The 17259-nt window shown below is 43.1% G+C and overlaps 1 protein-coding gene across 5 annotated transcripts in view; it reads right to left on the minus strand.

Moving 5' to 3' along the window:
* The window catches only part of CAPRIN1 (cell cycle associated protein 1), a 33368-nt gene extending 16687 nt beyond the window's left edge, over window positions 1–16681 (minus strand). For 3 of the 5 annotated variants that reach the window (XM_033149995.1, XM_033150005.1, XM_033150015.1), the window contains exons 1-6: window positions 16361–16487; window positions 15889–16135; window positions 2160–2222; window positions 1728–1814; window positions 421–659; window positions 224–306 (exon numbers count right to left, since the gene is read on the minus strand). In XM_033149995.1, the coding sequence (XP_033005886.1) occupies window positions 224–306; window positions 421–659; window positions 1728–1814; window positions 2160–2222; window positions 15889–16128 (712 nt within the window). In that variant the 5' untranslated portion in view covers window positions 16129–16135; window positions 16361–16487. Of the gene's footprint in view, window positions 1–223; window positions 307–420; window positions 660–1727; window positions 1815–2159; window positions 2223–15888; window positions 16136–16360; window positions 16488–16642 lie in introns of those variants that run through there. The other 2 variants (XM_033149985.1, XM_033149975.1) reach the window with 2 other exon arrangements.
* Between the last annotated feature and the right edge of the window lie 578 nt (window positions 16682–17259).

Below are 17259 nucleotides of genomic sequence, written 5' to 3' on the forward strand. Positions count from 1 at the left end.
AAATACTGATGAACAAACGGAAACCAGCAATGGCTTTCATTAAGTGCTGAGTAAGGTTACATGATAATAGAATACAATCTGCTGTAAATTAGCATATTGACAGCTATTCAGCTACTGTATAACCACTGACACTGGAAATAGCATGTAACAGAATCATTGTGAATACTCTAAAAGCTTGAAGTGCTACTTTAGCTCTACTATTAAGAAAGATAAACACACTTACAGGTTGTTCCACATACAGGCTTTTCCTTCCCTTCCAGTAAGTCCCACAGATGAATCGATGCCTGTTCATACTGTTCACTCAACCTTTGACAAAAATATTAATGGAAGCATAAGATATCTCAAACCACCTATGTTGCAAAGGAGATTAATTGGATTGTTTCATTCACCATATCAGAATTATTCTGGCAATCACAATACCTCACATTCATGTCCCGTTCAGGTTCAACTAGCTTGTAAAATTCATCTAGTGTTGACAGTTCCGTTTCTGTTAATACCGGCACTCCATTTGTTCCTTGCTTTAGGTCATTTCGCACTTCATCATCACCCAATTTGTCCAAAATAAACTGCAATTCAAGTACTGTTTTTAAACGTTTTTGCTCAGCTTCTTCTCTCATTAGTTGTTCCCGTCGAGCTGTCTTCTTTATTGTTTTTTGAATCTAGTAATAAAGTACACTAGGTTAACAATTAACTGTGACCAGTTTAAACTGTTACCCTCTTTTCACTTATGAATGAGCAAAAAGTAAAATATTCCCAGTTTTATCAGTATTTCAAATATTCTCAATGTTTCCCAGAAAGTTTTATGGAATGTGGACAAACAGATGTGCCAGCTCTCTTTCTCTACTTCCATTCTTCCCAGTCCATTGCCTAAATCCTCCACTCCCCATCATCTGTGGTTTTACACATTTCTAGAACTGTATCTCTGCCTCACATACTGCATTGCAGCATCATGCACTATCATCTAATACTGAAGCATAATGGAACCAGACTGCGGGAACTTATCAAAAAGATCTAAAGAGATTCTAGAAAACCTTTTTAATATCTGCATAATGTATGTGAAGACTACATAGGATCACAGACATTTTTAATCTTTCAACATTTACGATCTCAACAATAGAAGAAAAATCAACTTTGACTCCTGTTGTCCTCTATTCCTTCTTTTCAGCAGAGATATGTCAATTTAAAAACAAACAAACAACAACAACAACAGATACAAGGAAAGGATTTATCATCATTTAAAAGTGGGGGTGCTTCTTTATTAGACTTCTCTTTTGTGCTCCTTCAAATGTAAAAAAAGAAAAAAAAACCGCTACTAGATACATGAAAGATGGGGGGGGGGTTATCCACATCATCCATATTTTAGGAATGTGATTCACAGGTACCACATTCATTTTGACCAACAGCACAATCCTAACTAACCATGTCCACTCAGAAGTCCTACTGACATCAATGGGCCTACTCCCAAGTAAGTGGAATCAGGAGTGCAGTCCAAAACATAAAACATGAACAGAGAAAAAAACTTTCACTGTCCAGTTCACAAATCACAGTCAAACCATGGCTTGGGAACATGGTGAGTGCTCATTTTATTTCAACTTGCTAAAATGATTCCCTTTTCCACTTCCTGATTCACAGTAGTCAGTTTGCCATGACACACAAAGCAGTTTGTTGCCTCTATGCAGCCCATGCCCTAAGTGTCGTCTGCACTGAACCATCAACTTTTTACTTACATCCTGGCTCAGGGCCATGAAACTCCTCTGCAGTTCCTTAGCAAATTCCAGGTTATTACTGACTTCTTGGTGCTTGGACACAGCATCCTGGGGGAAGGAAGAAAATTAATTTTGCCTCTTTTGAAGTTTGAAAACTTAGAAGACTTTCCCAACTTTAATCCTAAAAAAAGAAATCTACTGTATGCTAGTCTTTACTTTAGTGTATACTTTCCCCCTAGTCATTTGCATATAATAGTTCCGTATTTTCCATAATGGCAGAGGAAGTAAATGTGTGTATATATATGGTTACAATGCACCTCCGCTGAATATAATATACTGTTATTAAGGTCTCTCATTATCCATGATAATGCAACAATTAGAACAGAATAAAAAAAGGCCTAAGAAGCCAATCTCTTATGAAAAATCTTTCAATATGTCAGTCAAAACATTTACCAGCTGGTCTTGGTTAAGGCGTTCTCCTTTGTTCATTCGATCCTGATAATCATCAAGTTTGCCCTGTAAAGAAAGAAAGAAAAATCACAAAATATATACCTCAAACAAATTTAAATGGAACTAACTATGTTACATACTTTATAGAACAGAAGTCCAGTTTTCCATGTTCCATTGTTTTAACAGGAGAAATCAAGTGAAATTAGTCAGAGACAAAATACCACAGGAATTTTCCAAGATTAGGTATTTTTTTATGAACCGCTAGAATACATCTTGTAAACAAACAGTACTAGGATGACATTTGTGTTATTTCTTAAAATATAATATGCATTTTCCCAATTTAAAAAGAAAAACAGCAATAACCTTAAAGGGAGTAGGCATGTACCGTAAGATCAAAGTTTAAATGTTTATCTGACCATGCAACATTGTATTGAACTGCTGAAATAAATTAGTTATTTATTAGCTGTTTTTCAGGGCCAAGATGTTATAAAGCAACATACAAAGAAAAGAAAAGCAACATAAGAGGCAGTGTGAAGCACAAACAGATACATACTGAATTAAGCACAAAAATTCTCTTATAGAAACGCAACAGAAAAGGATATGGTGCTATTCCAACATTAGTCCCATTAAAAAGCACTGAGTATGACTTAGCTGGATATTGCCCTTAAGTTTTGAAGGAGTTACCGAATGCCAGAAATTAAAGAGACAAACAAATATTAACTGGAAGAAAATTCCACAACTGTGGGGCCACCACCAAGAATGCTCTGTATCATGTGTTCACCACCCTAGCAGGATACTCAAAAGCTGGTAAAATTATTGCAGCTATATAATTCAGGCTGCAATCCTACAAAAATTTACCTGGGAGTAAGCCCCATTCAATTCAATGGTGTTAGCTTCTGGGGACATGTGTAGGCTTGAGCTTACAGGCTTTATATAGTTTAAAGAACACATTAGTTTCTTTTAACTTGTTCCACAACTTTTTGAGGGTTTTTCTTCCGCTTTCCATTTTTAGTAATTCTGAGCAATATCCAACTTGTCATACGCAGAGTAGACCCATTGAAATAAAAGTTACCTGAGTTCCTTAAGTCCATGGATTTCAACAAGTCTCTCTATAACTAATGTCTGATATCACCCACCCTTCCCACACACAGAGATTCCACGTGCAACATTCACCACACAGAGAACCTCAAGCATTGTAGCTGCCCAGGGGAATATTATCACACAAAGCAGCTTTATGTAGGCTTCTTCTAGGACCAGTTATATTAAAATTCATCATTTTGCTTTGAGTAAGAAGTATTGTCATCTAGTTCTTTTCTTTAAGGTAGCATACTGTAGAATCACGAGTTGCAGGAAGTATCAAAGGTCATCCTGTCCAATCCCGACAAAGCAAAAATCCATTACCACAACATTCCTGATAGGCAGCTAGCCAGCCTCTGCTTTTATCTTAAAGGAGAGTCCACCACCTCCTGAGACTGTTGTAATATAAAATGTTCTTTCTATCATTTAGTCATATTTTATTTCTAATTTGATTCCAGGATCTGCTGCATCCTTTATGTGAATATCCTTCAAATATATGATTTTTGTATCACCTCTTAAACAGTCACTTGTTCACCCAATTTCTTCAACCATTCCTTCTATGACTTAGTGTCCAAACCCCTCAACATATTTATCCCCCTTCTCTGGACATATTCCAGTTTGTCAATATCCTTCTTAAACTGCACTGCCCAATATCAGGCTTAGTATTCCAGATGAGATCTGATAAATGCAGAATAGGGGTACCACAACTTTTCATGATCTGGACATTGTAAAATTGTTTTAGCCTTTCAAACACTAGTTTTGTACTCGTGACTCATTTTTAGCTAGATCCTAATCCTAATCCATGTAGCCAGTATGGTGCTCTCCAGATGTTGAATTGTCCAACACCAATCATCTCTGACCATGGGACATGCTGGTTCAAGCTGATGGGAATTAGAGTCGCAACAACACTTGGGGGCATTACACTGGCTATCCCTATCCAAGAATCTTTTTATACAAACCATTGTTAAACTAGGTTCTACCTACCAAAATACATGATTTTTTCCACTGTTGCCAAGGGTCAGCTCTAGAATAGCTCTTCTTTTTGCCTGTTCTTCCATCTTTTAGAAGATCAAGTTGTCAGCAAAGTTTCATTCTTTTTAACAATCTGCCAGTTATATTTATCCTCATTCCAAAACATTTTCAACTATTATCCTCCTTTCTTGAAATATCCAAATAGGAATTACAATTCCGGAGTGACTCCTTCAAGTTTTGGTAAAACTGTTGTATCCAAAGGTAGCCTTTCACTAATGTAGGGTTGCCATATTTCAAAAAGTGAAAATTCGGACAGATTTATTTTTAGTGCTGAGCTTTTTTTAGTTTTGCCCAAAGTTGTGGCTGCAGTATTTCAGATGTGTCCGGACATTTGGCAACCCTAACTAATGAGAAGCCTCTTCCACACACAGATCCCAGTCTTCTGATTCAGTAGAATAGCACTTCGTTAGAAAAGTAACTCAAAATCCAGAGGAATGAATCTGTTTGTGAAGACTTTTGCATAATAATTTGCAAAAGCTCATTCTCAGTATCTTTATGGTCTGCTGGTTTACACACAACAACTTGTGTGTCCTTATTCACTGCTTTTGTACCATATGGCAACTGTGATACATTGTGGCACTGAACTGTACTTCTACCTCTTGCATGGGAACTCACGAAACACTGAATTTCCCTCTTATTAATGGACTTCCTCTCTGCATTGCTGCAAATTATTGTAGTTAAAAACAGTGTATCAGGCAATAAATTTCAATTGTCCATGGGAACTAATCAGCAAGATTACCAATTCAAATAATCTAAAAATGAGTGTTCCATGTGCTTTCACTTTTCAGTGCTTTTTGTAGACTAATTGTTATCAAGATGCCAGGCCAAGCCTTTCTGGAATCCAGGAGAAGTGAACATGTAATAAATGTTGGACTCTGAACAACAGCCATCTCTCCTCCACACACACACCCCAACATGCCACAAGGCAAATCTATTTGGAAACAGAAGAAAGTTTCAAAGGCAATCTGGCATAGAGGGCCTGTCATTTAAAGAAAAATGCCTAACTTTCACTAGGCATGCTGCAATAGCTCTTGGTATCAGAGCTGAAAATGTGTCAATAACCATAGTATACAAACATGTTGTTTATGAAGACACTCCTGGTTTGTATTATTAACTGTACTTGGTGCTCATTCATGCCTAGACTATGATTAAAGCCAGGATGAATTTGTAGGTGGGTAGATTGGGACACGGGTGGCACTGTGGTCTAAACCACAGAGCCTAGGGCTTGCCGATTAGAAGGTGGGCAGTTTGAATGCCTGCAACGGGGTGACCTCCCATTGTTCAGTCCCTGCACCTGCCCACATAGCAGTTCAAAAGCATGTCAAAGTGCAAGTACCGCTCCGGCGGGAAGGTAAACAGCGTTTCCGTGCGCTGCTCTGATACGCCAGAAGCGGCTTAGTCATGCTGGCCACATGACCCGGAAGCTGTCTGCGGACAAACGCCGGCTCCCTCGGCCTATAGAGCAAGATGAGCACGCAACCCGAGTTGTCCGCGACTGGAACTAATGGTCAGGGGTACCTTTACCTAGATTGGGAAAGGAGTACGACAAGGCTGTATATTGTCTCCCTGCTTCTTTAATTTATATGCAGAATTCATCATGCGAAAGGCTGGACTGGATGAATCCCAAGCCGGAATTAAGATTGCCAGAAGAAATATAAACAACCTCAGATATGCTGATGACACAACCTTGATGGCAGAAAGTGAGGAGAAATTAAAGAACCTTTTAATGAGGTTCTTTAGAGGAGAGCGCAAAATATGGTCTGAAGCTCAACATCAAATAAACTAAGTTCATGGCCACCGGTCCCATCACCTCCTGGCAAATAGAAGGGGTAGAAATGGAGGCAGCGAGAGATTTTATTTTCTTGGTTTCCATGATCACTGCAGATGGTGACAGCAGTCACGAAATTAAAAGATGCCTGCTTCTTGGGAGAAAAGAATGACAAACCTAGACAGCATCTTACATCACCTTGCCAACAAAGGTCCGTATAGTTAAAGCTATGGTTTTCCCAGTAGTGATGTATGGAAGTGAGAGCTGGACCATGAAGAAGGCTGATGCTTTTGAATTATGGTGCTAAAGGAGACTCCCATTGACTGCAAGAAGATCAAACCTATCCATTCTGAAGGAAATCAGCCCTGAGTGCTCACTGGAAGGACAGATCCTGAAGCTGAGGCTCCAATACTTTGGCCACCTCATTAGAAGAGAAGACTCCCTGGAAAAGACCCTGGTGTTGGGAAAGATTGAGGGCACAAGGAGAAGGGGACAACAGAGGATGCGATGGTTGGACAGTGTTCTCAAAGCTACTAACATGAGTCTGACCAAACTGCAGGAGACAGTGGAAGAAAGGAGTGCCTGGTGTGCTCTGGTCCATGGGGCCACGAAGAGTCGGACATGACTAAACGACTAAACAAACAAAAAACAAAAGATAGGTACGGAGCAGGTAGACTATTTTGCCGCACCACATGTGTAATACAGCAAATGCGATATTTGCGGAAGAAACTGTAGAAAGCATGCAGGCTTGCAGCAAGATGTCCTAATCATGGTTGTAAAGTGAACATTTTACATCTGTATGAGGCCAATAACCTAGTACAGTGGAACCTTGGTTCTCAAACGGCTTAGCTGACGAACAAATTGACTTCTGAATGGTGAAAACCCAGCAGTAATTGTTCCGGCTTTTGAACCTTTTTCGGAAGCAGAACATCCAATGCAGCTGCCAGCTATTGTTTCCGGGGTGCCTGCACCAATTGGAAGCTGTGCCTTGGTTTTTGAACGTTTCGGGAGTCGAATGGATTTAGGAAGCGGATTAAGTTCGAAACCAAGATTCCACTGTAATGTAGTACAGTGGTACATTGGTTTACAAATTTAATCCATTCCCGAAGTCCATTCTTAAACCAAAGTGTTCTTAAACCTAGGCGTGCTTTCCCATAGCAGCAGGGGACTCGATTTACAAATGGAACACACACAACATGTTCTGCTTCCAAGGCAAAGTTCACAAACCAAAACACCTACCAGTACTCCCGGGTTTGCAGCGTTCTTAATCAAAGTTGTTCATAAACTAAGCTGTTCTTAAACCTAGTTACTCCTGTAGATTTTTTTAACTTCCCTACTACATGTCCTATGAGTACACCAAGCTGCTCCACTTTTAGAAGAATTTTAGGAACAACTATACAAATAAAATGGTGAAGAATCCAGGGAGTCTCCCCCTCCTGCTGCGACCAGCTCTCCTTCCCCATGTCTCCTAGAACTTGCAGAGAAATGAAACTGGAAGAGCAGAGGGTGGTTGTGTGCAGACGCAGCCTGATACTTCATGGGAAAGACCCTGGAGAGGAGGCATCTTAGTAGACACTAGAAAGGTGGGGGCCTTTAGTCCTCACAACTACTTCCATCAGGGCAAGACCTCCTAGAAAGAGTTGCCGAGACCACTAGGCCTGAGCTGTGGTTTGTTTCCTTGAATATTTAACTGCACTGGCCTCAGGTGATTTATCATTTTTGTTGCTGACTCTAGCCCTGACAGTTGATTACACCCAATTCTCTCATTTCCATTTGATTCCAGTGTTTAATGTCTGTAACAGGTGGATTAGGATCAACAAATTGAACCTTAATCCAAACAAGACAGAGGTGCTTCTGTTCAATAGATAAGACAATCTATGATAGGAATTCATCCTATTTGCATGGGGTTGCACTCCCATTGAAGTTTGAGGTATCTAGTCTGGGGTACTTCTTGATCCAGCTTGCTGAGATGTCAGGTGTCGGCAGGCGTGCCTTAACTATCTTAGCTGGTGTGCCCATTCCTAGAGGTGTCCAATGACACACACCTTAAATTATATCCAGATTTACTATTGCAATGCATTCTACACGGGCATGCTCTGAAAAGTGTCCAGCAGCCTCAGTTGGTGCAGCCTGCAGCAGCCAGATTTTTAAGCACAGCTGGTTCATCCCACAGCTGGGATCATCTTGCTAAAATAGCTACACTGGCTTCCAAGTTATTTCTAGGCACAATTTGTAGTGCTGGTCATAACCTTTGCAGTCCTAAACAACTTAGAACAAGGATACTTGGTGGATAGCCTGTCCTTGTCCCCCATTGTTCAAATCTTCTAGAGAGGCTTCATTGAATCACACCAGTTTCCAAGCTGTAGAAATGAGAAAGGGCGTTCTGCTGCACCAAAAGTGTGTCATTCTCTCCCTTCAAAAGCAGATACCTCACTCCCTTATCCCAGGCTTTGGTTTGTAAGATTATGTATCTTAGGCTCTTGCTACTGTGTCTACTGTTAATGTTTTATCTGCTCTTTTCTTACAGCTGCTATATTCTATTAATCCCAGTTGCTTGTATTTTTGTTAGTGCATTAGTATTGTCTATATTTTTGCATTTATTATTACCACCCTTAGTATAATTCATAGAAAGATGGGGGTACAAATATTCATTATAAATGCACAATATAAAGCTTGAAAATGTTGCCTCTATACAACTGTTTACTGCTCTCAAACCTTTCAACCAAAGAGTTCAACTGGAATCAAAGCTAAGTTATCAAAGTAACTATCAAGGACAAATTTTATATACAGAATAAAGCAAGCATAAGAATATTAGTTTTAGGCACCTAATTAATTGGGTATCACATGAGTGTTATCCAGGCATAAAGATTAAAACAAACAGAAGCTTGCAAGATATACTCAATTATACTCTATTTTCAATTTTATGCTACCATCTAGTCACCAAACAGACAAGAGAGTTACAATCACTACTATTTAACTTTTATATTTTTCATTGAGCAACAGATTTTTTTAAAAAAAAAAAATTTGAAAAGCTATCTGGCACAACAATCTCCTTAAGAGTGAATACAATGTTCCAATAGGAAACAGCTTGCCTTAATTTTTCACAGAGCAGTTCAACTTTGTGTGAAATAGTTCTCCAAAACATCCTTAGCTAGCTTTAACAATGAAAAGAAGTTATTTTCACTTTCTATTCCAAATAAAGCCTTCTGCTTCCTTCACATTAACTTTTACACCTTTAACAAATGCTATTTTTTCACTTGACCCGGTGCAATCAGACACCGAAAACAAGAAAATGGCTGTGCTTACTTCTAAGTTCTATTAGCATGAAAAGGAAACATCAATTTTAACATAGAAATTTAAAATAAAACTAAAAATAAAATATTTGCAACCTGCAAAGTGTTTATTATCTGAATCAATAATTGTGGATATTTGATTACACAGCAGTTAAAAAGGTAACCCTTCCTACTTAATATTTGGAGCCAGATTTAGCAGCAATTTAAAATCAGTTCATCCATGACAACCATATTAGAAAATGACAGAGCATTTCCCCAGTTTAAGGGGATGGGGAGCATTACATACACAGCAGTAAGATTGTGTGAACAAATGCAGAGTGTGTGGCTCCCCTCTCTGATCTAGTTGCAGGACCCATTGTGCGAAAATCCTGCTGCTTGGTGAGGAAGGATTTTATTCAGTTCCCACACCTATCCTTCCTCAAAGTCAGATAACTTATCATGAAATTTTAAGCAATAAAAAGGGTTCTGTGTAGCCCTAGCTGATCCCCACATGTATTAAATTGAGGTGCTATTTATAGCTAATGCTATAAATATACTGTATATACTGTATCTTTTTTTTTACATAATGGACACTATCCATGGATCTAGCACACAGGTGTTAGTGACAGTGCTGGCACATGAGACGTATTCCATGAGTTCCTTGGTGGCAAGCTTCCATGTGCTTTCCTTCCACTATCTATTTTAGAGCGGAGAAGCTGCTCAAAGGAAGCTGACAAAATATGTATGGGTTTTGCTTAGGGCAGTCACAGGATGAGCCAACAGACTAGGTACCGTACCCTTTAAGGTTAATTATAAACACAAAAAGTAAGTTATCTTTAAAGACTTAAATAAAAGTATAATTATCTATAATTTGTACCAGAATTTTCATCCGCAGTTGTGCTCTGTCAAGTTCTACCTGCACTGGAGAAATGGGGCAGGTAGCCAAAGCTAGTAAAACACACTCCTAGTCACCAAGGCTACATATGTCTCCAGTGACAAAGCTGGGGTATACAACCCCATCCAGAACAGGAAATTGGCCAATTTCTTGGACATGGGACCCACTCATCCAGTCTTGCCAGCATTTAAACTCAGCTTAATTTCCCTCATACATCTCAGTTTTTTAAAATAATAATAATAATAATTTATTTAACTATTTATAATCTGCACTTTCATAAAGTATATCAAGTACTGCATCCAGGCACTGGTCCAAAGCCTGCAAGGCCTCTCCAGCTTCAGATAAATGGAGCTGAGTGTCATCAGCATACTGACAACATCTTGCCACAAAACTCCTAAGGACCACTCCCAACAGTTCTAGAGATATTAAATAGCACAGGGGTTAAAAATACAGCCCTGCAGCACCCCACAGTGCAAGTGCCAGAGCAGAAAAGCACTCTCCCTATGCTCACTCTGGAGGTTATCAAAAGCTGCGCAGATCAAGAAACAGGAGTACAGCTGCACTCCGCTTGTCCCATTGTTGATAAAAGTCATCCATAAAGGGGACAGAGACTGACTTGGTGTTATGGCCAGACCTAAAGTCAGATTGAAATGGGTGTAGATCAAGGATTCCCAAGCAACATACAAGTGGTTTGGAGTGTGTCTGTAAAAAAATTTAAAAATCACAAAACATCTAGCACAGCACATTAGAATTGCTACAACAGGCAGAAAATTAAGTGATCAGTCAAGAACATCAGCAATTTTCAAATGGTTCATGGGGGAAGATTGGGAACCACTGGCCTAAATAATCTGTGGCATCTAAGAATGTCTTCAGCTTCCCCACTTGGACTCTCTCCACCACCTTTCTAGAAAAGAGCTATTTACAACTAGCTGGTAGTTATTCCAAACCAAAAGGTCCAGGGCCAATTTCCTTGAGAGTGGTCATCCCACCACATATTTCAAATCGGCAGGAACCACACTCTGACACAGAAAAGCATTAACAAATCCTGAACACAATCAGTCAAACTCTCTCTGTTAGATTTAGGAACAGGGGTTAAGTGGGCACATAGCTGTGAACAAAGTTGAGAGTATAGGCGCAAGCACCTTGCCCTTATGTGGCTGCATAAACTAAAACCAATTCCATGAAGATCACAGACTCTGGCACTGGCAACTTTGACTACAAGTGCAACAAAAGCAGTGTCAAGTAAACTAACTTTATCCTCAAAGTGTGCAGCAAGTTGCTCACAGCAGCTCCCTTAATGCTCCAGAGGTTCTTCCCCCACAGTGGGAGTCAGCAACCTCTGGACCACCTGAAATACAGTGGTACCTCACAAGACGAATGCCTCGCTAAACGAAAAACTCGCTAGATGAAAGGCATTCGCTAACGAAAGGGTGACTCACAAGACAAATTTCCCTATGGCCGCGACTCGCAAAATGAAAATGTTTTGCGATTTTTTCCCCCCGTCAAACTGCGCTTCCTCCGACCGTGCTTCGCAAGACGAAATTTCCGCTATACGACAGCACTCGTGGAACGAATTAATTTTGTCTTGCAAGGCATCACTGTAGCTCTGCCAAACACCTACTAGATGTAATGCAAGCTGTGAAATATGCATTCTTCGCCACCTGTGCTGCCACATGGTAGGCACAATTATGTTCACTAACCACTGTTGGTGGGCTTCAGACTAGGTCCTGTACCATCTGGGCTCTAGTCTTTTGTCCAGCTCATTTCATTGCCTGTAGCTCTCCAGAATACCAATGAGCTGGTTGGGTTCTGCAACACCAGAAAGGATGCTTAGGACCAATTGTATCAACCAACCAGCAATATTATTTCAACATCTATAGAAAAGACCAGAAATTTGACAGGATCAGCAGATTTCTCTACCAGAAGACCCCCAGAGCGTTCAGGAACCCAGCAGGTTTCATCAGTCTCCAAGGGTGGCCATTCAAACAGGCCCACCATCTTTGCCGGGGAGAATTGCCACCATCTTGCCAAACCTTACCTGAGAATTATCTGTCTGTGGCCAGGGAGTGCATTTCACCCCCCTACCTTCAGTCTATCACTCAAGGAAAAACTGCATCAAGCATGTGCTCTGCCCGGGCCCAGTGTTGCACTGATGACATCTGAGACAGCTCCATGGTTGCCATGAAGTCCCAAGCTGGCCCTCTAGCAACAGCCATGTGGGTACTGAAATTGCTCAGGTCTATCATCCTGGGGTCCTCCAGCATCATGCTAGAGAACATCTTTGTCTGGGAAGCAACTGGCCAGCAGAGAGGTCAATATACCAGCAGCATCACCCATCTGTCTTTCCGGCACACCACCAGGTGCAAACCTAAGTACAAAATGTCAAGAGGTTTTCCGGTATAGGAGATGGTACTTATGTGGATAATAGCAGCACCCACTCCCCCCAGTCTGGCCTGGTGTTGTAACAAGTACCCAGCCTTCCATAATACATACCAGGTCAGTCCTCTCACCACAATCCAATTGTGAATGGTTCACATAAATTTGGGCCACATATTAAAAACTAGGGACCAAGAATAAATGAATCCTACAGTTGTTTCTCCCTCTGCTCCCACTTCTGGGAAATGCACCATACCCAACCTCTCATCCTGAGTAACAGTCACAGGTTTGTTTCTCCTACAATGCCTATCCCTAACTGAAATACACTGGATGAGAGGCCTGCAGTCCAAAAATATTTGGAAGGCACCAGGTTGTAGAAGGCTGTCTTAGGCCATCTAATCTATACTTCTCTCCAACATGTGTCATTTAAGGATGTTCCTTGATCAGTATTTGTCACTGGAAGCCCAAATGGCTTCTATGGCTAGGAAGACCTTTTTCCAGTTACAGCTGGGTCACCAGTTACAGCCTTCCCTAGACCAGAATACCTTGGCCACAGTTTTGCAGTTCTAATAACTTTCCAGCCAGACCCTGAAGATGGTCTGGAAACAGAAGCTGGTACAGAATGCTACTTCTAGAGTGCCAGCTTGAATTTTGATGCAGCGTCACATAGTATCTTGCAGAATCTGCACTGGCAGCCTTTATGCTACTAGGCCTCATTTAAGATGCTGCCGCTGACGTATAAAGCCCTGAGCTGCTTGGAACTTGCCTGGCCTTGAGTTCAGCAGGGGATTGCTTGTTGTTCCTACCCAACTTCCAGCATGTATTCACTGTTGTTCGGGTATGAAAGAAAGGGCTTTTGTGATAGTTGTGTCTCAGTTAAGAAACTCTCTTGTCCTAGTGGCATGGACACCTACGCATTTATTGAGCTTTCCCCACTATCACATCAATACATCTTTATTTTCCCAGTCCTGTGTTGGAGCTGTTTAAATGTTCTTATTTTAATTGTTGCCTGATTCTGTGCATTTCTATAATGTCTTGAGTTTTTAGGACATTTTGTTTGTGTTTATTACTTCTGCTTTTAACTTCTTGTGTTATTTATAATAATGTGTTGGTAATTTTGGTACTGGACATTCAATCCAATTTTGTGGTCTTTTTCAGTAAAAAAATGGAATATAGAAACAAAAATAAATGTGGAGCTTCCTAAAAGTCAATACAGAAAAGTTTCTAAGCCTGAAATGTGATGATTATACATGGGGTTCTGAAGTATTTTCATTTGAAAGATTTGCACTTCAAAGTTTGATTCTGGGTTCAACGTTTATACTATTTAACCCAATGGTGCACTCCTATGCACCTTTACTTGGAAGTAAACTCTGCTAAACTCAGTAATTACTACCAAGTAAACAAAGTCAAACAGGTTTAAAATACATGAGCCCTACTAGATAAGGCCAAAGACCTATCCAGGCAGCATTTTGGTTTTTACATGAACACAGCAGTCCTCTCTTGTTGCTTCCTGCCTACTGCTCCTCTGATCATTGAAACAGTATGTCACCACTATGACCAGCAACCATGATCCTGATCCTTTTCTAAAGCTAAACTGGTAGCTAACACATCTTGTGTGGTAGCAAATTCCATACTCTGTGCTGAACCCTCTAAAATTCACCTCCATTTTATTACCCCAAGTTCTAACACTATGGGAAAACAAGACATTTCCTGTCTGCTTTCTCCACACCATGGATAATTCTATTTATCCATAATGACCCTTTTTACTTGGTTTTTTTCTAAACTCTCCCCCCAACAACAAATAAATCTTAACCTTCCTCACAAGAGAATTCCCCAACCCATTGATAATTTTGGTCTGCTTTAAACACTTGATCTTTCCATGCCAGCTGATCATTACAAGAACTCTTAAGAAATTGGTTTTCTTTATTCCTCCTCCCTCTCAATTCCTTTTGTGTGATGTTTTACATACACCTAGGGACATTTGGAAGCAACTCTGGAAGGCAGCTTTTTTTCTTTTTTTACTAAAGAGCTGGATAAACATTCTTTTAATTAATTAATTAATTAATTAATATTAACCAAATTAACGTGATACGAAGAGCTTAGTGTCCTTAAGACTCCTGTGCAGCCAGTGGAACTTTTATCACATCTCCCCCATCAAACTCATTGGTGCTTTAGAAGTGGCATGTCCCATAAGTTCCACTGAACATGCAGATGAACTGGCATAATTCTCTGTGCCAGTATTTTTATATACCCATACAATGTATCAGTTTTGTGGAAGGAAGAGGCTAACTTTTCAGTAGAATGGGTTATTCCAGCAGCGTCATCTCAGCTTCCAATCATACATTCCCCAAAAAGCTCAGTTCTAAAGTGCAGTTTGATCAAATGTATGATGACTTAAGAGGAAGTCTCACTGTGCCCCCAGGCTCAGGTGCAAAGGCAATTTTGACAAAGAGTATAGGGCAACTTAGGTCGCAATAATTTAAAAATGCTGCCCACGAGGCTGATTTCCCTTCCTGGCCCAGACTTTGCGACAGAGACCCTTCCCAACAAAGAAGCATGAGCTCTCGTCACCCAGGGCTGGAGCAGCAGCGCAAGCCGCCTGAGGCGTTTCATACACACCAAAGCCCTTTAACGTCGCCGTTAACCAGGGCGGCACCCATCTTCAACGGGCCACCGAGGTCATGTTTTCATCTGGCGTCTACTACTCAGCTTCGGCATTATGGAAATAGTAACTAAAATGGGAGGGCACGGGGGGGGGGAGGTGGGGTATTGCGCGCTCAAAGACACAGAGAGCGGAGGCTGCGCGTCTCTGGCAGGAAGGAAGCCTGCCGGGCCTTTGTGCAGCACCCGCCGTCGCTCACACAATGAGCCTCCCTCTCTGGGAAGAACCGCTGCCTCTCGCCGCCGCCATGTTGGGTCCTGGCCGGCTACATGTGCACCGGGGGGGGGGGGGAGAGAGAGAGAGAGAGAGAGGCGGGAAAAGAGGAGAAAGAGGGTAGCTCGTAGTTCGTCCAACACCGAGCCTTCAAAGCCTCACTTCGGGCGGGAAGCAAGGAGAGCGGATTGGAAAGGGAGCTAAGCCCCCGGGCTCCAACGGCCCCGAAATGCGTCCCGTTCGGGGCGGAAAAAAGAACAAAGGGAGAAGGCCGCGCCGCCTCCCCTCGGCCGCGGAAACAAAAGGCGGGGCAGGCCGGCAGGGCCCAGAAGGGAAGGCACGGCCAGCTGCGTCTACGCCTCCCGCCCGGCCAAACAAGATAGGATAGCGGTGGGGGAGGGAGAAGACATGGGGGGGGGGGATTTGCGCCTCCGCACCTTTTTCTTCTCCAGGTTGCGCAACTTCTTGTCGATGACGCCCAGAATCTGCTTCATGGCCTCGGTCTGCACCGAACTCGTGCTGCCGCCCGGAACCGACGCCGACTGGGATGGAGCCGCCCCAGCAGCTACAGTTGCCGCGGCTGCCGTTGCCGGAGGCGCCGCCGACGCCTCGTTCCCCGTTTTGCCGCCGCTGCTGCTGCCGCTGCTCGCCATCGCGCTGCTGGTGGCCGAGGGCATCGCTTAACTGAGGAGAGAAGAGCGCGGCGTTACGGGATTCGAAGGGGAGGGAGGGGGAGAGAGAGCGCGAGTCAGCCGAAGGGAAGCGGGCGAACTGACGGGCCGCCAGAGGGGACACGGCGCGCGCGAGGGGAGGGGAGAAAGGAAACGCCTCCTGCCAGGAATCCTTTTATTCTGTTTTTTTTAATTATCTCCCCACCCCCTTTTCTCGAACGCGCGACTCAGACCGCACCTGTCGGCGCGCGCCCAGCGATTCTAAGGCAACCTGACTTGTAAGGTCCGTCAGCGGAAGGGAGGGGAAAAAGAGAAAGGCAGCCCTTCGCGCGGGCGCGTGCTCGGCACCGCCCACGTGACCGGCGGCCTGCCCGCAGCGCCGTTCCCTCATCCTCCCGCCCAACAGTCTTTGAGGAGTCGCCCCTCCTTTATCTCAGACCTTTCTCCGACAGCGCCCCCCCCCACGCACTCCCATCGGCCCGTCAGTTCCTCCTTTCACTCCTCACTCCCGCTTCCTCACCGTGTGTTTGGTGCGCGCGCACGTGTGTGAGAGAGGGAATGGAAATTAGTATTCCTAGGGCGCGCGGGAGGGCAATAAGGGGATGGCCCAATGTGTGTGTCTGCGCGCGAGGGTGGGGGAGGGGGACGGCCGCCTCTGCCCACTCCAGCCCCGTCACTTGCACCGCTCCTCCTTGTTACCTCTGCGCCGAGATACGGAGGGGAAAGAGAAAGAGAAGGGAGGAAGGGAGTGAAGGCGAAGAGCGCACGCGCACGCGAGGAGCGGGGCGGAGCAAAAAAAAGGGGGGGCGAGCGACCAGGCTGAGGGAGGGAGCGGGGTCCTCATCCGTTAGGGCTGCCTTTGCAGAACGCCTGATCGGCAAGCGGGTAAAGCAGCTCATGCCCGTCTCCCGAGTGTGCCTTCGCGAGAGCCTGAATATTATGACGCCGGTCTTTCAGGCGCAAGGCCACCTAAGCGGAGGAACACAATGGTGAGGCGGTATGAGACGCTTGCCCTCGCCTTGAAAGGCCGCGGGGCGGAGTTCTCGGCCGGGCTGCGCAGCGAATCTGCTTTTTTTTTTTTTTTGCGTGGTACGTCCGAACCCTTAGATGGCGGGGAGGCGGGCCTCTCTGAAAGCG

The sequence above is a fragment of the Lacerta agilis genome, chromosome 1 (genome assembly GCF_009819535.1).
Source record: "Lacerta agilis isolate rLacAgi1 chromosome 1, rLacAgi1.pri, whole genome shotgun sequence".
NCBI classification, from domain to species: Eukaryota; Metazoa; Chordata; class Lepidosauria; order Squamata; family Lacertidae; genus Lacerta; species Lacerta agilis.